Source organism: Coregonus clupeaformis, chromosome 29 (genome assembly GCF_020615455.1).
Source record: "Coregonus clupeaformis isolate EN_2021a chromosome 29, ASM2061545v1, whole genome shotgun sequence".
Classification (NCBI taxonomy): Eukaryota; Metazoa; Chordata; class Actinopteri; order Salmoniformes; family Salmonidae; genus Coregonus; species Coregonus clupeaformis.
In genome coordinates, this window is record NC_059220.1 from 3,155,658 (window position 1) to 3,178,423 (window position 22,766).

Genomic DNA, 22,766 nt, shown 5'->3' on the forward strand with positions numbered 1-22,766 from the left:
GTAGATTCATACATGCACACCAAATGAGGTCAAACCTAACAACGTCTATCATTTACATAGTCCGTGACATAACTATAGTAACCATTTCTGTGACTGCTATCGGACCCATTATCACTTCAGATCAATCAACGTGGTAATCACCGAACATCTGTCTGCACTTGGTTCAACTATGCCACCTAGTGGTATGTAAATCTGGTGCACTTGGCTGCTGCCCCCCTCTGTTACCGATTGGATCTAGTAAAATATTAGCAGTGGGGATTAAGTGTTCGAAAGCTACACACCGACAGCTGAGTACTTCCATTCCCCTTGGTACATGTATTACAATGTTGTAGTGAAAAACATGAGCCCTGGTGGTCCCTGATCTGATTGAGCGATTGTAAAAAGGACGTCACGCTGCAAGTACCGCTTCCTCCAATCGGATCACACAAGAGGCTCAAACCCAGGACCTCCGCTTTGCTAGCACGTGACTGGCCCTCCCGAAGTCTTAGCTCTCGCCAGACGTGGGGACAGTTCAGGCCGAGGATCACACCCCCCACGTGCTCCACTTTCACGTTAACTTCCTGTCAAACATGTGGAACGATGGCACCAATAGACCAGCACCCACTCTATAAGAACACGCACTTCCTTAAAATGAGATACATTTGCAAGGATTGTTTTATTTTTGTAGCAAAATCAGTTGACTCAAGAATTAAGATTTGACAGACATTTCCCTGGCTACAACATGCAGACACCGCTGTCTGCCTCGTGTCTGGTGAGACAACAAAATGTTAAGGAGCAGAATCTAAAGCAAACTGCAGAAAAATCAAGGACATCAGATCTCCGGAGCCACAGGTAAATAAGGACATTTATAGTTCAGTCATTTTGAACAGAAAGAGAGTCAAATTATGACCGGAATCTTCCACACCGACACTCAGGGCTAGCCCATCGAGTACACCGAAGACAGGAGTTCAACTGAAAGCATGCACACTTAAAATTGGAGGTTTAAACTATGCAATTGTAGTCTTATGTAAAAGCAATGTAAAAAACGTACATGACCACAAGATAATTTGTGAAGCGCTTATTCACAGTATTTTTCAGCATCATCAGTAAAAACTTTAAAACGCAACAAAACCAATCGTAGGGGAAATGACTTCACACCCATCCAAATCATTTCGGGTGCAATTTAAACTTAACTCTTGTCAGGAAAGTGGATTGGAACACCAACAGGGCAAAAATGGTGATGGAAATAACATTGTATTGATTACTCACAACAAAGCTTAGCCAAAGTTCTTCACTTCAAAAATGGTACATTTCATACAACTTAAATCACAATGACACTTACAACCTGCAGGGAGAATATTACAGATATTCAACAGGACTGCGACCCCAATCAAAAGCTCTCAAAATCACACTGTACATTTCATTAACTAAAAAAAGGTTCGGTTTTCAAAAGGAAACGTTTTAATTATTCAGATAGCAATAAAGCCTAAATTAGAAGTTGAATTAGGGAAGCACAATCCAACCTATAAAATCATAACATAACAACCAGTACAGAGCCAAGAGAAACTGGACCAATCAGGACCAAAGCTCCGATTTTAAAAAAATAACGAGATTGTGGGAGAGGGCATCACTCCCAAGGCAATGCTCCTCTTCATTACAACCCAGACTAGCAGGCGGGCCGGCACAAAGCCAGGCGCCATGGCTCCAGCATGACAACGCTTCAGTCTATACCACTACACCAGTGGAGACTGGTGGTCACTTTAAAAATCAGAGGACTGACTCATTGGAATGGAATCAATAGAACCCAATCAAACAGTGTTCCATTCCAGCCATTCCAATGAGTCTCTCCTCCCTCCACTGGACTATCACTAAACTGAACTGAACAGTACACTCAGTGCTGGCTCTCCACCGATGGGGACCGAGATGGCTTCCGGGCCGGGGCAGGGGAACGGGAGCGTGCGGGAGGGGTACGGGAGCGTGCGGGAGGGGTACGGGAACGGGGGGCAGGGGAACGAGAGCGTGCGGGAGGGGTACGGGAACGGGATTTGGAACGGGACGGGGAGCGTGAGGTGGAGCGATGTGCAGCCCTGCCCCCTCCTCCAGAGGAAGGCTTCTTCTCCGGGGTACGGCTGGCGGAGCGGGGGCTCCTGGAGCGGTTACGGCTCCTGCTACGGCTGGGGGACTTGGAGCGGGGGGAACGGGAGCGGCTACGGGACCGGGAGTAGCTACGAGAGCCACGGGAACGACTCCTGCTGCGGCTGTTGGAAGAGAAGAATTACAAGTTATTCATTTACCCCCCCAACCATTGATGTAGTCGAGTCCCTAAACCACAAGTCCCTCGCATTCAAGTCCTTTATAGTCCATCCCAAGTCCCTTAGCGCTAAACGCTGCAGGACAAAAATCTTTGAAGCTACCTACACTTCCCCCAACATCAAGACAGCATTGCTTTCTTATAACTATAGCTGGATCCTGTGTTTATACAACTTCACTTCAAATATGAAATTGCAAATTGGAAGAGGGGATGCGTACCGGCTCTTGCGATCCTCAGACAGCTTCAGCTTGCGTCCATTCAAGTCTGTTCCATCAAGCTTATCGATGGCATTCTTCATATCGCTGTGCGATGCAAACTCCACCACCCTGTCGAGTCAAATCACATTTTAGTTTGACGGCTCAGTTCATAAAAGCAGTAGGGCACATCACATGTGTTTGTTTTATTAGTTGTCCCTCCTTATCTCCGTCCTCCTTCCATTTTGTGCCTAATGAACAGGACCCCGGGCCAACTGAACAGGACCCCGGGCCAACTGAACAGACAACTTCCATTTTGTGTCTAATGAACAGGACCCCGGGCCCACTGAACAGACAACTTCCATTTTGTGTCTAATGAACAGGACCCCGGGCCCACTGAACAGGACCCCGGGCCAACTGAACAGGACCCCGGGCCAACTGAACAGGACCCCGGGCCAACTGAACAGGACCCCGGGCCAACTGAACAGACAACTCACCCTTCGTTCTTGTTGGTTCGGTGGGCATCCACAAAGGTGACCTCCCCAACTTTCCTCATCAGGTCTTTCAGGTCCTGTGGTGAAGCATACACGGGTAAGTGACAGACCAACACACGAATGTGGCTGAGAGTGCTCTGAACCTGGGGCAAGAGAAATCAGTAAAGCAACACGACAATAACATCCACCCCCCCGTAATACTGACCTCATCAAAACACAGTAAAAAATGTGACGTTCTGGCATTTCGGACGAGGGCGTTTAAGTGATGAGCCACTGAAATAGCTTCACAGGTGTAGACAAACTAACCATTTCACTCAGAGTTTAAACCTGCTAACACTACCCAGTTCCTTGGTTTTGCATTTCAGGTTTGTGGGCAACTAGGATTTATGTGACAAAGATTAAAGATGGTGAGACGCGACAAATCCTTTGCGGTGTAGTGTCTTGGATATGTTCGAGGTTAGTGTCAACTATAGAGGTTTTAGGGGGCATCATTTTAACTACAATGAATATAATTCTATGGAGATGCATTTTCATTTCATCATGAGCTTCTATTTTGATCAAGGGGTTATTTCAGTGAACTATTCATTAGCCTAGTATAATTCCATAAGGGCTTATATAAACTTACAGAATGAGTTCTCTGGTAAGACTAGGGTGTGTGATTCTACACTCGGTTCCTCCCAACCCTTAACAAACCCAATCACATGAGTTATATGTTACTTACCGTTCCATACCCAGGAAGACATTAGCAAAGAGCCACTTGTCCAAATAGCGGACCAATGGGAACCAATGCAGTCACAGTGTTAAGCCCTTGAGAAACGACCTCCCTCAGCCTTGACAGACCCGGACTCCGGCCAGCCTCCACAAGGGACCACCAGAGAGCAAGTAGGGGGAAGGAAGGAAGGGGTGTGCAGTGTGCCCAACTGTCAACACCCCCCCAGCTCCATCAGCAACAGAAAAAGACCCAAACGGGAGAGTGTAGGGAACGTGGAGTGGATTGAGGGGGTTACAAGCTGGCTGCAGTCGGGGGGGGTTTCCACCAGACCACAGAACCTCCAGACTGCAGACTGGGGCTACGTGGGACCATCCTAAGGCTATCCTGCGCTAGACCACTTCCTCCCGCTACGGGGCCCAGCCAAGATTTAGACCAGCGGCAACTGCGTGTAAGGAGAGGCACCAAATGGACACTATTGAAAACACAACCAGCAGAGGGCGCAATGCACGTACACCTCCGAGGAGGCTGTGCATGCAACTCCGTTATAAACGAATAACCAGAATTTTTAAAAAATAATAATAATAAGCTGTTAAAATAAAAATGTAAGATGTGCTTGGTTAGATTTACCTTTTGGTATAAGTAGTGCTTATTTTTTTTTTGAAAGATACAGTTAAAACGAAGTCAAGAAATAAACAACACTTAATTCCTAACATCGAAACGGGGCCATGCCGTTCTATTTCACCTAATGGGACTATTGAGCATAAAGCTGTGTCCTTTGGTAATAAATAAAATAAGCATGTTTTCAATAAAAAAATTAAAATGCTGCTAAAAAATAAAAAAATAAAAAAATGGCAGTAAGTACAGAGTAATAGTCTGAACCAGATGGGTTTAACCCCTCACCTGCCAACTGATGCGTGACGACAGGTTCTCCACGATGATTCTGTGTTCCGTCCTCACCGGGGGCCCGTACCTACTGAACGGAAGGCAGAGCAAAGTTACAGCACAGAGGAGAGGGGGGGGGGAATAATGATGTGTTACTATTAGGACTCAAAACATTTATTGCAAGTGAGAGCTTGAAATTAAACCACAAGTCAATAAATATAATACGTGACTGTACTGCATGAGAGCACAGGGATGTTCCAACATGTTTGGTAGCTACCATAGGAACTTTAAAAATCACACCGGGGAAATGCCTGTAAACCCACTATTTCTGCACGTGAAAAGGTTGAAATTAAGAGTGATAATTATTCAGTCTATATATTAAAATACATGTAAAACACCAGATGGGCTACTTTGCGTACCTGAAGCCACCAGGAAGAGAAGGTTTTCTAGCTACAAGAGGAAGTAAATCACACTGACTATATTCCAGTCACTGCAAGTGAGAAGGTTGAAATGAAAACGCCCTATAGTCTGTACCTGGACCCGCCACCACCGCGGCGATCACCAGACCCCTGGCGGTAGCTGCTGAAACGAGGTGAGAAGCGTCCTCCTCCTCCTCCACCCCCGCCACCCATCCCAGGCCCACCACCTCTCCCTCTTCTGGATCGGGCATGCTCTATAGTCACCCTGTGGAGAACAAACAGACGCTTAACAGCAGCTGCAGTAATTACTATGTAATGTATTCAGTGATGGTTTTTTTCCCCCATTCAGAGAAATTATTCATTGAAGTTGTTAGTAGAGGTCTTCACGGATCCACTGGTACCCAAATTCCCAAAAACCTGAGTGGGTCCGAATCCAGAACTCTAAATAAATGTCACAGGTCTGATCCGACTGTCATCAGTCTTGGGTGAGTGTCATTTTAACTGACTTGTCCAGAGGGGGCCGTACAGATCCGAACAGGACTGGTGTAGTAGAGAGAGATAGTGTAATTTATTTTCTGAGCATTGAGGGGGGGGGTTCTTTAAAAAAAGATCACCTGGAACAGCACCATCTAGTGGTCAGAACCTGGTAATATCAGGATGAGTCACAAATCTAACAACTTCAATGACTAATTTCTCTGAACAGGTGGGAAAAAGCACCAAATTCACAGGGAATATATTACATAGGATGAAAACTAAATGCAGAGCAGCAGCTCCATACTACTTGTCAGACAGAACTGATGCGGTCTACTCGTTGTTGGGATTGGCGTGGGTGGCTTTTGACCATCTTATGTTTTTAGGGGGAAAAAGGGTCCAATAAGGTACTATATATATATATATATTAAATATTATTTAAATCCTATAAATGACCAATTAAGGTGCAATCAATTTATTTAATTTCTCTGCGATCAAATTACACAAACCTTCTGTTTCCAATTACAGAAATGATTTCAGAACAATCTGAGATGGTGGGTGCCTTTTGCTTTTTGGGGTGCTTTGCGGTGGAATGACCCATATGTATTAAATGCCAACACATCAAATTTCACCATTCATTTTCTCGAGACATTGCTGAATGTGTATCCAAATCATTACCTTTCACTACAGAGTTCCTTGCCATTCAGCTCGTAAACTGCATCATCAGCGTCTCTGTGGTCGTCAAACTCCTGATAAAAGACAAAGGGGTGAGGGGGGTTAACTCGTCAACAAAACATTCACCAATAGGTGTTTGATCAAGGCCGACTTACCACAAAGCCGAATCCGTTCTTCAAATTTACTTCTCGGATCCTTCCATATCCTTTGAAGAATTTCTCCACGTCCCTCTCACGAGCGTGAGGGCTCAAACGACCGATGAACACACGACATCCACTCATGGTTTTCTGGAACAAAAAAAAAGTTGGCTAAGTGCTTAACTTATTAGATCATAAACAGTAACGTTACCCCCAAACACGTAGGTTGCTGACAAGACCCAGATCAGAGTGCGCTAACTAGCTAACGTTAGCAAAGAGCTAACAATACTAAAAGTGCACTCGTACACTTTTGCCAAGTTTAGCAGCCGTTCGTCGTGCTGGGTAATACTAGCCAGATAGCCAGCCAGTCTAGGATCGGCAACGTAAACAGTTATACGCAAAACGAATAAGTTACCTACAGTTTTATATTAACTAAATCACAATCTATACGGTGTGGGTATGAACCAATTACGTATAGTCGCTAGCTAGCCGACTAAACTCATCTCAATGATTTACGACGGAGTTGAGCGTAGGCGGACTGGAGTCAAATTGATTTATCGTGCGTTCAAGACAACTGGGAAATGACGTCAGTGATCTTCAGATGGTAAATTCTGTGCTCTATAAGAAACCCGAGTTGGATTTCCGAGTTGGATGACCGTTGAAAACAGTTTTTCCCAGTCGGAACTCGTTTCTTCTACGAGTTCCCAGTTGCCTTGAACGCACTAAAGTCTGAGCGTTCCGAGTTCCCAGTTGTTTTGAACGCGGCATTAGAACCCAACGAATAGCCGGCAATTAGACGAACATTTGTGTTAGTGGGCTATTCTTTGGCCGCTAAAATCAGTAGTTTGATTAAAACAGTCATTGTATGTGACGTCGAAGCTCCAGTCCGCCCATAAAAATCGCTGACTTTAGTCGGCTACGTAGCTAGTTACCCATGTCGTGCAGTTGTCTTTTTGCTACTCTAGCTAGCTTAGCTGCATTACTATCTTGGCAATCGGACAAAATGTGAATCATTAGATTATTGATTCGCCAAATATTTGTGGCAGTCTGCTAACAAAAAAATGTTTTCATCGAAACTTGAACCTCACCTTTCTGTTATCTTCGTTACTTCTGATAGCTTGTATGTGTGTCAAAATGGCGACTCCCGAGTGAGACAACGAGGGGGAAACCGGATCTTCTTTAGCACTAAGAGGGGTGGGCGTGTTCCAGTCATCCAGACCTATCAAAAAGTTCCACAAGACCCCTTCTACAAGACCCCTGCCAATGAGACAGATATTTCACCGGATGTATAAATGTGAAGCATCCGGTTGGTGTTTCCACTCATTACCAAATATGGTGAGAGGAAGCCAAATGGCCGCCAGTGGAGAAGATGGAGCGAGATGGTTTTTAAACCGAAATTCTGCTAATTTTCTCATCTATAAAACGTTTGATCTCAATACAGTGTTCTGTTTCCAAAACTAGAATATGTTACGAACAGAGTGGACTAAGTTTTGTAGACTTTACCCTTGGCCAAAGTTTCAAAAAAATTGCGTTGTTTAGGAGTGCAAAGGCGAATGGACTTATTGCACACGCGCACTTCAAAGTAGGCGTTCCCTAACGGAAATATGCAAATATGTGCTAGAACGAGCCTATCTCGTGCTTGGCTATGCCCACCGTCTTGCTTGTTCTGCCCACTATGATTATGTTCATACATGAAATGCACATACACGTAGCCACATCATACAAGGGCCCCATGTAGCTCAGTTGGTAGAGCATGGCGCTTGCAAGGGCAGGGTTGTGGGTTCGATTCCCACGGGGGGGCCAGTATGAAAAAAAAAGCATGTATGCACTCACTAACGCTCTGGATAAGAGTGTCTGCTAAAATGTAAATCTTTATGACACATTTCCCAACATTCTGCTGTCCATCTCATCTGACTGAACTCAAAATAAGATTTTCCTCCCATTCAGTGCTGTTCATTTCAGACTGTGTGGTCAAACTCAAGGACAAGTACAGGACAACATATTTTACTGTTATTCATGTAATCTTTATTCTATTAGTTCCACTCTTAACATTGTGGCATCGTCTTACAATTCGGTAAAGCACATTACCAACTGAGGTTCAAATAGACACGATACAATAGAAAAAGGTATTCTCTGTAGAAAGTGCCAAAAAATGATTTCAATGGTGAGCATGGAATACTGACCTTTACGGAACCCATTTCAATTTCAAGATAACAAAAAAAAAAAAATCCTGAATTAAAAAAAATACAAATAATATAGATGACACTACACATTAAAAAGACATAAAAATATAGATGATTTAAAAATCTAAGTATATAAACAAATAAATATAGTTATTTTATTTTGCCCAGTTGTCAAGGAGATGCTGGATGATCATGACACACCTGGGTAACAACCACAGGTCATGTGATTTCCTTCCTGAGAGGGGGATGGTGTACGGAGGGGTGGAGGCAGACAGACAGACAGACAGACAGACGGAGAGAGAGACACAGACAGACAGTAAACTAAGGAGGAACAGAGAAAGAAAGGACGATATTGTTCTCCAGAAATACTTCTGTATGGAATCAATGGAGTGGGCTTCAGAATGGACAACTGACTGACTGGTAGGACAGCTCACTGACCGGTAGGACAACTTCCCCCCTTGTTTCAAGGATCACATGTGAATCCAACACATTCAGAGACATATCCTCACCAAAAAAAAACAAAAAAAACATTTTCCTTCACACAATGCCCCAACTGTAACACAACCCCATCTCTCGACAGGCCCCCAGACACCCCACACACCTACTCAATCACTCTCTTGGTAGGAGGGGTGAAAAAAGAGAAGTTGTATGAACAGAAACCTGTGATTCAACCGCTATGAGTTTCACTTCCACCGCTGAGATTTCTTATGTTGTACGCCGACTGATCGGTCACAACGTCTGAGCTTTCTTGATCAGGTTTCTGTTTCATCTCCTGACGAACATTGAATGATTCCCATTGAAGAAGAGCGTAAATGCACGTTTCAGAGACATCTGACAGTGTTATTCATCACATATGATAGTAGTAAATACCAAATTACATGGGGGGCAGACAATGTCTTGTTAAACAATGCATGAGACCATGAAATGGACAAATAACACCCAAATATGTAATACTAATATGATAAAATTAGATAATTGAAATGAATATGGTCCAAACACTAATTTAGATGTCTTCACTTTTGTCCAATCCTTTTCTCTTGGCACATCGTTTTCAGTTAAGAACGACGTTTAACAGAAATGTGCTGGTTTAAATCCCACGTGTAGTCACTCCTAACCAGAGCATCCATCACTATACATGGTTCTGTTACTACATCATCTAAAATGGCCCCAATATTAACTCACCTCACACATAAACAAAACAAACCTCTTATGAAGTTACAACTGAAGGCCAAGCAAGGAGGTTATTGAACAAGTACCTCTTGAAATGAGCAGCGAGTAGTCTCAGGCAGAGAGATACTTTGGCCTACGTCCCAAATGGCACCCTATTCCCTAGATAGTGCACTACTTTTTGACCAGAGCCCTATGGGCCGTTGTCAAAAAAAAAAAATAGTGCACTATATAGGGAATAGGGTGCCATTTGGGACGTGACCTTAGCTTTATCTTTGTGGTGTCTGATATCCATCTACTCTACAGAAGAAGCAGCTCTGTAAGAAGGGAATCAGGGGATGAAGGCTGACAAAGGTTTAAAAGTTCATGGAAAAAGATAAATACTAGAAAGTACCCCAGACCTACAGTACATCACGTAGCTGTGGTCAATCTAAAAAAGAGCCATGCCATGCTCTGAGTTAGTTGGTCAACAAATCCTTCAGAATATATCTACCATATATCTAAAGGGAGAAAATCAGGGAAAGGATCCAAGGATCTGTGGGTTTTGCAGGTCCCCTCGTCCCCAGCGGCACCATGAGTCACCACTACCAGGTTAACTAATCATCCATCCCTGTCTCTGTTCTCAGAGGTGGTACTATGAGGTCAGTTGGTTATTCAGTTAGGCCCACAGATATTACATCACTACATCCCCAGCAGAGGTGACCTGGTGACCTTCTGGTCCAGGGTTCAGAGGTCAAAGGTAATTGAGAGAGTCCTATTGGCTGTTCTCTTCAGACCTACAGTCATTGGCTCAGACCCGTGTATGGCGACAGCTGTGTGAGGATCCGGTGCCCGCCCCGGAGGCCGAGTTGGGGTCCTCGTCGCTGGACTCCCCGGCCTCTCGCTCCTCCTTGTGAAGGCCCATACTGATGTGGCTCTGGAGGGCTGCGGGGGTCAGCCACTCCTTAGGGAGGCAGGTCTGGAGGAAGGGCACGCAAGAGCTGAAGTAGGCCAGGCGGTTTACCCACCGAGGGATCTCACGCCCACACAACAGCTGGAATAGAATGAAACAAACATGGCGTCAGGAAAAGGACTGAATAATGTGGATACAGTATCGGACATGCACTTGGCAAATAAAAAACATCCTCAGCAAAATATATTTATTACTGTCGATAGGCAATGCTCCTTTAAAAAAAAAAAAAAAAAGATGGAATGGCTCTATCAGATTGTTCACAATAAATGTAAATATAATGTATAATTCAAAATGTATATATTCAAACAGTAATCCTCTCTTATGAAACGGTTACGAAACAGAAAGGAACATTTGAAAAATCGGAACGACGGTTGTCCCACCGACCTCAGACAGCGAGGAAGAGAAGTGGTTGCAGTTCTTGTGCATTAGATGGTAGGCGTCGCCTTTGAAATCCCTCCCCAGCTCCTCCATGATTTTATCCATATCCTCCACTGCAAAATCTGTCGTGCCCAAAGCGATAGCCTCCCTGTGTAGACATACACAACATCTTTACTAAAACTTGTGGTTGAGCTATTGAAGTATACGTGAAAAGAAGTGAAGATCCTCTTGATACCGTGCCGCTGCTCAGTAGGCCATGTCTGGGATCCCAAATTGAGTCTTATGGGCCTTGGTCAAAAGAAGTACAACAGGGAATAGGGTGCAATTTGGGATACACTGTTCTGTCGTCCTTACATGGCTAGAGCAAACAAAGACTGTCTTTGATTTCCTGTTGCTGTTGTGAAACAGCAGCCATTGACCACTTCTTTATGTGACTAGGCACTTTGTGTACCCGTGTGTGTGTGTGTGTTTGTGTGTTTTAATTTAAACTCACTTAAACTTGAAGGTTTCTCCTAATTCCGTGGCGTTTCCAGGATTGATTTCAAATATGCCACTGAAGGGATACGGGTGACCCCCATATGCAAACTCTGTAGTAAAGAGGGGAAATAAGGAACACATTGGGTAAATGTCATATCTTCATTGAGACGTCTCACGATACAGGCATGAGAAAAATAATTGCTGTCGCCACCTTGCTTTCCAACAAAGGTACATGAGGGGGCTCCCGAGTGGCGCAGCGGTCTAAGGCACTGCATCTCAGTGCTTGAGGCGTCACTACAGACCGAGTGGCGCAGCGGTCTAAGGCACTGCATCTCAGTGCTTGAGGCGTCACTACAGACCGAGTGGCGCAGCGGTCTAAGGCACTGCATCTCAGTGCTTGAGGCGTCACTACAGACCGAGTGGCGCAGCGGTCTAAGGCACTGCATCTCAGTGCTTGAGGCGTCACTACAGACCCCCCCCTGGTTCGATTCCAGGCTGTATCACAACCGGCCGTGATTGGGAGTCCCATAGGGCGGCGCACAATTGGCCCAGCGTCGTCCGGGTTTGGCCGTCATTGTAAATAAGAATTTGTTCTTAACTGACTTGCCTAGTTAAATAAAGGTGTACATTTGGTGTATCTGTACATTGTTGACTACTTTTACTTCACTACATTCCTAAAGAAAGTGATGTACTTTTTACTCCATACATTTTCCCTGACGCCCAAAAGTACTTGTTACATTTTGAATGCTTAAACAGGACAGGAAAATTGTCAAATTCATGCACTTATCAAGAGAACATCCCCCGGTCCTCCCTACTGCCTCTGATCTGGCGGACTCACTAAACACTTGGTTTGTAAATGATGTCTGAGTGTTGGAGTGTGCCCCTGGCTATCCGTAAATAAAATAAAAAACTAGAAAATGGTGCCGTCTGCTTTGCTTAATATAAGGAATTTGAAATGATTTATACTTTTACTTTTGATACTTATGTATATTTAAAACCAAATAATTTTAGACTTTTACTCAAGTAGTATTTTACTGGGTGACTTTCACTTTCACTTGAGTAATTTTCTATTAAGGTATCTTTACTTTTACTCAAGTATGACAATTGGCTACTTTTTCCACCAATGGATATCGTGTGGTGTTAGAAGATATCGTGTGGTGTTAGAATATATTGTGTGGTGTTAGAAGATATCGTGTGGTGTTAGAAGATATTGTGTGGTGTTAGAAGATATCGTGTGGTGTTAGAAGATATCGTGTGGTGTTAGAAGATATTGTGTGGTGTTAGAAGATATTGTATAGTGTTAGAAGATATCGTGTGGTGTTAGAAGATATTGTATAGTGTTAGAAGATATTGTATAGTGTTAGAAGATATTGTGTGGTGTTAGAAGATATCGTGTGGTGTTAGAAGATATCGTGTGGTGTTAGAAGATATTGTATAGTGTTAGAAGATATTGTGTGGTGTTAGAAGATATCGTGTGGTGTTAGAAGATATGTGTGGTGTTAGAAGATATGTGTGGTGTTAGAATATATTGTATAGTGTTAGAAGATATTGTGTGGTGTTAGAAGATATCGTGTGGTGTTAGAAGATATCGTGTGGTGTTAGAAGATATCGTGTGGTGTTAGAAGATATTGTGTGGTGTTAGAAGATATCGTGTGGTGTTAGAGGATATAATGTGGTGTTAGAATATATCGTGTGGTGTTAGAATATATCGTGTGGTGTTAGAAGATATCATGTGGTGTTAGAATATATCGTGTGGTGTTAGAATATATCGTGTGGCGTGTGATCAATGTGTCTTCCTTGCTGATGTCTCCTTCCGATGTACTATAACTCAGATAAGACAGAAAAACATCTTGATACCAAAACGGGAGGGACTATTTTGATAGATAAAAAAAAAAATGATGCATCACCCACAGTATTCCCTGGGTGCAGGCACTGACTGAGGGGACAATAACAACCAGGCAGTCCGTCTGTCTCTCTCTGGGTTTATGCTAAAACTACAGTATCTCTCTCTCTCTTTCCACATAGGATGACTCAATGGTGAATTACTCATCCCTGAGGGAGGATAGAACACAGAATTATAGAATCTCTATGGAATAGAAGCTGTGGAGAGAAACATTCCACATTTCCTCTCCATTTTGCCAACAGCACACTGGTTGAATGAATGTAAGTGAGTGAATGAGAAAGTAGTGAAGGTCTTCCTCTGTACCTCGGCCATAGATCTCAATGCCTGAGTGGTAGACTCCAACACCAAGAGTAGAGGTGTACTCGTTAATCCAGTACTAGAGAGAGAGAGAGAGAGAGAGAGAGAAGTGTATTTTTAAACAGTTAGATACAGTATCCTGAAAAGGTTGGAATGCTCTTTTTTCAATTGATTCATTCTCCTAAGGATACTAAGTAGATCGTAGTACAACATATCTGACTGGAGACTGTTTATGGTTTTGATCAGAACCATACACCAGGGTTTAGTTTGTTAAGTGCATACAAAGCTATCATACATTTCCATTATGACATGGCTTCCCCTGAATGCAGGGTAAGTGGCTGGTTGTCATGGCTTCCCCTGAATGCAGGGTAAGTGGCTGGTTGTCATGGCTTCCCCTGAATGCAGGGTAAGTGGCTGGTTGTCATGGCTTCCCCTGAATGCAGGGTAAGTGGCTGGTTGTCATGGCTTACCCTGAATGCAGGGTAAGTGGCTGGTTGTCATGGCTTCCCCTGAATGCAGGGTAAGTGGCTGGTTGTCATGGCTTCCCCTGAATGCAGGGTAAGTGGCTGGTTGTCATGGCTTCCCCTGAATGCAGGGTAAGTGGCTGGTTGTCATGGCTTCCCCTGAATGCAGGGTAAGTGGCAGGTTGTCATGGCTTCTCCTGAATGCAGGGTATGTGGCTGGTTGTCATGGCTTCCCCTGAATGTAGGGTAAGTGGCTGGTTGTCATGGCTTCCCCTGAATGCAGGGTAAGTGGCTGTTGTAATGCAATACTGATCGTCCTACTCAGCACTTTAGAGACATTTGGTAAATGGAGGTTCTTTCTTTCCTCCTCACAGGATATTGATGCTCATGGACAGGCATGATAAACAGAGAGAGGGCCACCAATTGAATTCCCCTTTAAGGTAAAGTCTGAGATATGGTTTGCTTACAACTATGCTATAACTACTATGCGTGGTGTGTGTGTGTGAGAGAGAGAGAGAGAATGTATGCAGTGAAATGGGCATGTCAGGCAGTGTGACCAACCAGGGCAGTCACTTGTCTCATTGCACATTTGGCAACTCTAAATCGCTGAATTAAAAAGTATATATTTGAATTATGCATGTTTGTATTTTCATTTCAAAGCCAGAAATGAATGCAAAGTAAATTGTAATTAAAATATTAATAGAAGCAGGTCTGACCACCAAGCACCTGTTCACAGAAACACAGTTGGGTTGGGAGAGGGGAAGGGATGTGGCTCACAAAAAGGTTATATCTAGAATCTAAAAGGGTTATTCGGCTTTCCCCATAGGAGAACCCTTTGAAGAACTGTTTCTGGTTCCAGGTAGAACCCTTTCCGCATGGAACCGAAAAGGGTTCTCCTATGGGGACAGCCGAAGAACCCTTTTTTCTACGAGTCTACCCCCAAAGATCCCCTCTTTTCCCAATCACGTCTCAGAGTAGGAGTACTGATTTAGGATCAGTTTAGCCTTTCAGATCACAATTAATCAAGTTACATGGACAGGAAAGACCTGATCCTAGATAAGAACTTGATTCATACGGCCCCAGACTTTTGGTAACACCCCTACCTTCGCAGAACCTCTCTCCTCCCCAATCAGACCTCCTCCTCCTGAACCTTTGTGGAGGGTGGGTGTCCTGAGGGCGTGTGGGGGGGTTGTTAAAAGACATCCAGATCCCACCAGCTGGGCCCTCCATTAATAATAGAGAGCAAGGTTCCTGACTGACTGACACAGTGTCAGTGAAACGACAGTGAAGTGTCAAAACACTATCCATAAGCTTACTGTTGCAGGCTCTCACATAGAACAGTTGTCTGAATACCCTATCTGTATTAGAATTGGTGGACTGTTAATGCAAAGAATCTAACTGTATTTTGTGGACTGGAGGTGTGGAGTTCTGTGTGGTTGGTCTTCGTTTGAACTTGACACCATCTGTACGCCACTGAAAGAGTGAGCACTTGGTATTTGGTAATCATGTCTTGCATCTCTTTGGTCTAAGGCTGTAAGGACGCATGCATTCTCTGAGGACCTCCCACATTCAACTGTCTGTCTGTCCATGCAGAAATATCATCACACCTCACTACACATCATCCTCCAGTCTCTCTCTCTCTCTCTCTCTGTGTCACTATCTTTCAGAAATCGACCCATCAATCCTTCTCTCACTAGCTAGGTTTCCATCCAATTGGTGAAAGATTTTCATGCGTATATTTAAAAATATGCATTTTCACACTAGTGGTGTGTTCCACCAAACGGACTTGCTGAGGATAACAAGCAGTCCGTGGTGACATAGTGATGACGTAGTGATGACGTAGTGATGACGTAGTGCACATAAAAGGTACTTTTTCATGTATCAAATAAAAATCTAAAGTTCAATGTGTTTCCATCACATTTTCAACTCTACCGATAGTTTTGTTAAATAGCTAAATGTGCCCACTCTGGTCTTGGCAGGTGCACTCTAGCCAGCAGCTCCCAGATACAGTGTGGATCGGCTGTGCTAGTAGGCTAGGCTACATGATGACATTATTATGGATAAGAGTGCTGTGCTAGTAGGCTAGTCTACATGATGACAGTATTATGGATAAGAGTGCTGTGCTAGTAGGCTAGTCTACATGATGACAGTATTATGGATAAGAGTGCTGTGCTAGTAGGCTAGTCTACATGATGACAGTATTATGGATAAGAGTGCTGTGCTAGTAGGCTAGTCTACATGATGACAGTATTATGGATAAGAGTGCTGTGCTAGTAGGCTAGTCTACATGATGACAGTATTATGGATAAGAGCGCTGTGCTAGTAGGCTAGTCTACATGATGACAGTATTATGGATAAGAGTGCTGTGCTAGTAGGCTAGTCTACATGATGAGATTATTATGGATAAGAGCGCTGTGCTAGTAGGCTAGGCTACATGATGACATTATTATGGATAAGAGTGCTGTGCTAGTAGGCTAGGCTACATGATGAGATTATTATGGATAAGAGCGCTGTGCTAGTAGGCTAGTCTACATGATGACATTATTATGGATAAGAGTGCTGTGCTAGTAGGCTAGGCTACATGATGACATTATTATGGATAAGAGTGCTGTGCTAGTAGGCTAGTCTACATGATGACATTATTATGGATAAGAGTGCTGTGCTAGTAGGCTAGGCTACATGATGACATTATTATGGATAAGAGTGCTGTGCTAGTAGGCTAGGCTACATGATGACATTATTATGGATAAGAGTGCTGTGCTAGTAGGCTAGTCTACATGATGACAGTATTATGGATAAGAGTGCTGTGCTAGTAGGCTAGTCTACATGATGACAGTATTATGGATAAGAGTGCTGTGCTAGTAGGCTAGGCTACATGATGACATTATTATGGATAAGAGTGCTGTGCTAGTAGGCTAGGCTACATGATGACATTATTATGGATAAGAGTGCTGTGCTAGTAGGCTAGTCTACATGATGACAGTATTATGGATAAGAGCGCTGTGCTAGTAGGCTAGTCTACATGATGACATTATTATGGATAAGAGTGCTGTGCTAGTAGGCTAGTCTACATGATGACATTATTATGGATAAGAGCGCTGTGCTAGTAGGCTAGGCTACATGATGACATTATTATGGATAAGAGTGCTGTGCTAGTAGGCTAGGCTACATGATGAGATTATTATGGATAAGAGTGCTGTGCTAGTAGGCTAGTCTACATGATGACAGTATTATGGATAAGAGTGCTGTGCTAGTAGGCTAGTCTACATGATGAGATTATTATTATTATTATTATCCACTCCTGAGTGGCGCAGTGGTCTAAGGCACTGCATCGCAGTGCTAACTGTGCCACTAGAGATCCTGGTTCGAATCCAGGCTCTGTCGCAGCCGGCCGCGCATGGGCGGCGCACAATTGGCCCAGCGTTGTCCAGGGTAGGGGAGGGAATGGCCGGCAGGGATGTAGCTCAGTTGATAGAGCATGGCGTTTGCAACGCCAGGGTTGTGGGTTCGATTCCCACGGGGGGCAGTATAAAAAATTAATAAAAAAAAAAAATTGTAAGTCGCTCTGGATAAGAGCGTCTGCTAAATGACTCAAATGTAAATAAGAGCGAGAATAGGTTTATTTGTCAAACTGCAGACAAGCATCGATCATCATGTCACCAGAATAAGACCATCGATACACATTTTACATTTTAGTCATTTAGCAGACGCTCTTATCCAGAGCGACTTACATGAGCAATTTAGGGTTAAGTGCCTTGCTCAAGGGCACATCGACAGATTTTTCACCTAGTCGGCTCGGGGATTAGAACCAGCGACCTTTCGGTTACTGGCACAACGCTCTTAACCACTAAGCCGCCTGCCGCATCACCACCACCCTGTGAAGTTCTTAACTCATTCCAGCTGTAGCCTTATTAAGTAGTCCACACAACCCATCATCAAGTCAAGTGACTCCAAGTTTACCTCCATCAGACGGTTATTATATCAATATTTAAAACATAAAAAAAGGTGTTTCCACCGCCACTTCTCGCATAATTAATTCTACAGACACAAAAAGATCCCACCGTCTGTCAACATTTCCTGTTTCCATAAGCCCTGTCGTGACTTTATTAATGCGTCAGGTAATTCATCCACATTTAAATGGTTAGATGGAAATCTGGTTACTGTAGAGATTACAATCAATTAACCAATCAAATGTTTTTTTTATGAAGTTTGGTTCGATTCCCAAGGGGGACAAGTATGAAAAAAGTATGAAAATGTATGGACTCTATACTGTAAGTCGCTCTGGTTAAGAGTGTCTGCTAAATGACTAAAATGTACATCTCCACCAATCCATTCCCTTTAAAGTTCACATAAAAGGGAAGAAAATTGGGATGAAGCCTATGACTCTCAATCTATACCGTGGTCACTCTTTCTGGTTGCCTGGCTACCCATCCATATCGCTCAGCCAAACTGCCGTTTCTTCTCGACCATGACCCCCTACGATTTCTAGAACGCAAAAACATTCTGACTGTTCAAAAGGTTCTCAGAAGCTGATAGGTTGAGCCAGAGCCTACACGATGATGTTATTCACTTCGATACCCTTGATTGGTTAGATTTGTTCGAGACGATCCAAATCACTGATGAATTTGTTTTGCACAACGCCCCTCATTTTGAAATCCACACAAAACGACTTCTAGGAGGGCAGTTTCAGACTGAATGCATGTAGCAATTATATTCAGGGTGAGTCGTCGGGCAAAGCTAATTGACTATCTTTCTGGGGTTGTTGCACGCAGCCCTTGCATGACCTGTAGTTTCCCAGCCAATGACTGGGTCCCAAACAGAACTGGGCTGGCCATAGGGCAGTTTGGGCAATTGGCAGATGGGCTAGTCAGTCTTTAGTCCAGTGGGACTAAATTAGGTGTTTTGCGCAAAATTATAATAAATTAGCTAATAATGGGAGCTTCTAGGGGGGAAAAAATGAGCCTCTGTGGACGTCATAATGAAAACTATTGGGCCAGTGTGTTTGAAATGCCTGGGCCGATTTCTGGTCCCAGTCCATCCCTTGTCCCAGCAGAGCAGAGCTACAGTGGGATTTTAAAATCAGGCGTTTGAGCAGCTGTGACTTTCAGCTCCACTGGGGGGGTCCTCGTCTATCTGTGACTGCTGGCCTGGAGATATGCTCCACTGGGGGGTCCTCGTCTATCTGTGACTGCTGGCCTGGAGATGGGAAGAGAGGGACCATGGGGGGTCCTCGTCTATCTGTGACTGCTGGCCTGGAGATGGGAAGAGAGGGACCATGGGGGGTCCTCGTCTATCTGTGACTGCTGGCCTGGAGATGGGAAGAGAGGGACCATGGGGTCCTCGTAGGACTGTGGCCTGGAGATGGGAAGAGAGGGACCATGGGGGGTCCTCGTCTATCTGTGACTGCTGGCCTGGAGATATCAGAGGGGAAGAGAGGGACCAACACTGCACCTGCCTGGTTGTCCTACCAAGGGACTAAATATCCATTCTGGGGTGTGTGTGTGTGTGTGTAGGTTGTGTGTGTGTAGGGTGTGTGTGTGTGTGTGTAGGGTGTGTAGGTTGTGTGTGTGTGTGTAGGGTGTGTAGGTTGTGTGTGTGTGTGTGTGCGCGACAATAGTAGGTTAGTATGTCACATTGATTCCCATGCACATAAAAGTTCAAAACACACAATCTTACCATATCATACACATTAAGGATGACAGGTTCATTGGCCATGATTTAATCCTGAGATGGGAAGGCAACGTCCTCCCCCTCCGACGTTATTGCTCTGGGAATAGTAGCACCTTTAGCCCCTGACACCCAAGAGGTGCATAGGATACGATTCTGCTTGATGTGCGCTTCCCGGATGGGGCTACTCACACTGCGCCGTATTGGATGGAGCACCGCGATGGAAGGATGGATCGAATGTCTGTCATGCTCCAGCCTCAGCCAAAACAAAGAATTCGGTCCAATAATTCTACCCGTTCAAGCGTATCTCGATTGTAGAAGTTGAAAAAAAAAGTATCAAATATCAAGGCAGCGAAACGTCAACGACTAATGTTTCGCTTTTTGGCTGTAAAGACCACAGGCACGCACATTACGTTACTAGATCCAGACCCGAGTTAGCTCGCTTCAGTAGCTAGCTCGAGCTAGACAGTTGCAGAACTGTTGAACACGGCCCATTTCCATTCCAAAAGCAAGAAAAATAGGTGCTCCGGAAACCAAATTATGGTTACCGTTAGTTTCACTTTGCTAGACTCCGTTGTCGCATAAACGGTGATCAACTGCCTGTATATTGAGATGCTAAAACAGCACGGCTGGGAGGATGAATATGCGAGTGTTCGAATCCGGAAATGTCACCCCGGGCCGAGAGCCGCCGAATATCACTTTTCTCTCAAACGCGGCCACTGAAGACGGCAAGGCAAAAATAGCTAGTATATAAAAGCTAGCTGGCTATAGCTTTCCGTATTGTTTTACCGTTCACTTTTGGCTTGTCAGCTGTGTGGTGAAAACTAGCAACAGCGCAGGTATAGACGGTATCAGTGGTGCATGAAGTGGCCCACATCACACAGACAAGATCGAGAGAGAGTCGAGTCGTTTTGCCGTAGCTAGCTAGCTACCGTCCTCGGTCTCTGTCCGTTCGATGAGATATACGATTGGGTGGGGAGGATCTCTCACCGCAAAAAAAAAAAAACGATGATGTCCTCCGGTCTCGTTAAAACTGCTCAAAAGAAAGTGAATGACATAATCCGAACCGTGTGGCGCGTGCCTCACAGCTGGCGGAACGTCCTGTGCACGAGCCGGGTCCTATGGGAATGGGAGGATTCGATTATGCTGCGCCGTGGGGCACCGGACTATGGCCCGTGACGTGAACGGGCAAAAGCGGTGAGAGAGGAGCGCCCTCTTCGAATGGAACAGTAATCTACGCGGCTTGGTCATGTTGTCAACAAGGCAGCATGGTGCATCGTCCAAAAACAAATAAAGCGTTTTTATCAGAAGCAACCACTTCTGCATGTGAAAACAGAGTCCTACTCATTACTTCACACGCTCCTACCTCACTTTTGTTTTGAGCCAACTTTGCTCCGGCTTTTGAAAGGGGTACCAGATGCCATGTTGAAACCAACGGGGAACTCGGAAATCTCTGACTTCCGACTTCAGTGCGTTCAAAACAACTTGGAAAAAACAAGCTCCAACTGGGAAAAATCGATTTGAACAGTCAACCAATTCGAGAACTCTGCCTCTTTCTAGAGCTCTGACTTTCCGACCTGAAGATCACTGACGTCATGATTTGACCTCGTATTTTTCCGAGTTCCCAGTTGTTTTGAACACGGTATGACTCACGCCCGGGAAGCAGCCCTGTTCCAAAACGAACGCAATCAAATTTCACCCGGTGCAAAACATGCATACACGGGCACCCGAGACAGATTAATCGAGTCCCCTCTATGAGTGGGGAGGAGAAATGTTGATTACATCATCGTGCTAGCGCTACTGGCTGCTTCCGCGCCAAGCATCCCTCCTTCCACAACCAATTGACGATGGACTGCATACATGAGATGGGGTGGGGGCGTAGAGTTGTAGCGGTCAACAGAGCGTTTACGGGAGAGATCTGTGCTTTTATTTCAAACTTTTCACTTTAACATCATGATTGATCGTCATCCTCATTAACCTCGTCATCTTACAGAGCAAGCCATTTGGGGAATTTCTACTAGGAATCTTTAGGAGGGGAACCCATTCATTAGGCTACATCACAACACAAACAAAATCCTTGCTGCTTGAAAGATATGCGACAAGGCTAAAACAAATACAATAATGAAAAAGGATCACATGCTGAGCATAAAGGTTTATTTATTTAGAATTGTTTTACCCATTGTAAAAACAAACACTGCTTGATTAAGGCAAAATTTACACAATCCATAACATTGATAATCTGCAAATATAGTATTGGCTAACAACAATGTAGGACAAAACGTACATGAATTGTGACCTTTAATGTGCTGTACAGTACGTCTCCTACAGATTAGTAATAAAGGGACAAATATAACTCACTTCCAATTATTTCAAGCCTCGTTGTGATTATTTCATACACACCTCATGTGCTTTAAATTTAAACAATTACATATTCTGCATTTCAATTTTAGTCATTTAGCAGATGCTCTTATCCAGAGTGACTTACAGTTCATTCATCTTCTACCCCCAAGCCATAAGACTTCTGAACAATTAATCAAATGGCCACCCGGACTATTTGCATTGACCGCCCCCCCCCCCCCACCTCTATTTTTACACTGCTGCTACTCGCTGTTTATTGCCTATGCATAGCCACTTTACCCCTACCTAGACGTACAAATTACCTCGACATTGACTCGGTACCAGTACCCACTGTATATAGCTTCTTTATTGTGTTACTTTAATTTATTTAGTAAATATTTTAACTATTTTGTTTAAACTGCATTAAGGGCTCATAAGTAAGCATTTCACATTAAGGTCTACACCGGTTGTATTTTGATCTTAAGATAGCTAGGTGGGACAGCCACATATCACAGGCATAGAAAGTACATTTTTCCTTAATAACGTAGTTGTCAGAAGTAGAAGGGGGAGGTGAAGTGCATCTGCTGGTTCATTTTATTTTATTTTTTGTGAGGTGAGGAGGATAATTTAAAATTGTGTTTGAAGAGGTAAGGTTTCAGATGTTTTC

At 44.1% G+C, this 22,766-nt stretch overlaps 2 protein-coding genes across 3 annotated transcripts; both read right to left on the reverse strand.

The window, feature by feature from the left end:
• Nucleotides 1–636: 636 nt before the first annotated feature.
• Nucleotides 637–7,467, reverse strand: LOC121544590 (serine/arginine-rich splicing factor 5). Of its 2 annotated transcripts, none has more exons than XM_041854553.2 (8): nt 7,363–7,467; nt 6,293–6,424; nt 6,141–6,211; nt 5,107–5,256; nt 4,591–4,660; nt 2,982–3,055; nt 2,509–2,616; nt 637–2,237 (listed from the first exon to the last, which is right to left on the reverse strand). In XM_041854553.2, exons 2-8 carry the CDS (start codon nt 6,416–6,418, stop codon nt 1,871–1,873), a joined length of 966 nt encoding a protein of 321 aa, XP_041710487.1. In that variant the 5' UTR covers nt 6,419–6,424; nt 7,363–7,467; the 3' UTR covers nt 637–1,870. The 2 variants fall into 2 exon arrangements, with proteins under 2 accessions (XP_041710487.1, XP_041710485.1); XM_041854551.2 differs by having other exon boundaries at nt 4,591–4,663.
• A 1,876-nt stretch (nt 7,468–9,343) lies between these two features.
• LOC121544589 (deubiquitinase DESI2-like) lies at nt 9,344–20,907 on the reverse strand. Its single transcript, XM_041854550.2, has 5 exons — nt 19,772–20,907; nt 13,638–13,710; nt 11,448–11,541; nt 10,961–11,102; nt 9,344–10,657 (listed from the first exon to the last, which is right to left on the reverse strand). Exons 1-5 carry the CDS (start codon nt 19,808–19,810, stop codon nt 10,415–10,417), a joined length of 591 nt encoding a protein of 196 aa, XP_041710484.1. The 5' UTR covers nt 19,811–20,907; the 3' UTR covers nt 9,344–10,414.
• Between the last annotated feature and the right edge of the window lie 1,859 nt (nt 20,908–22,766).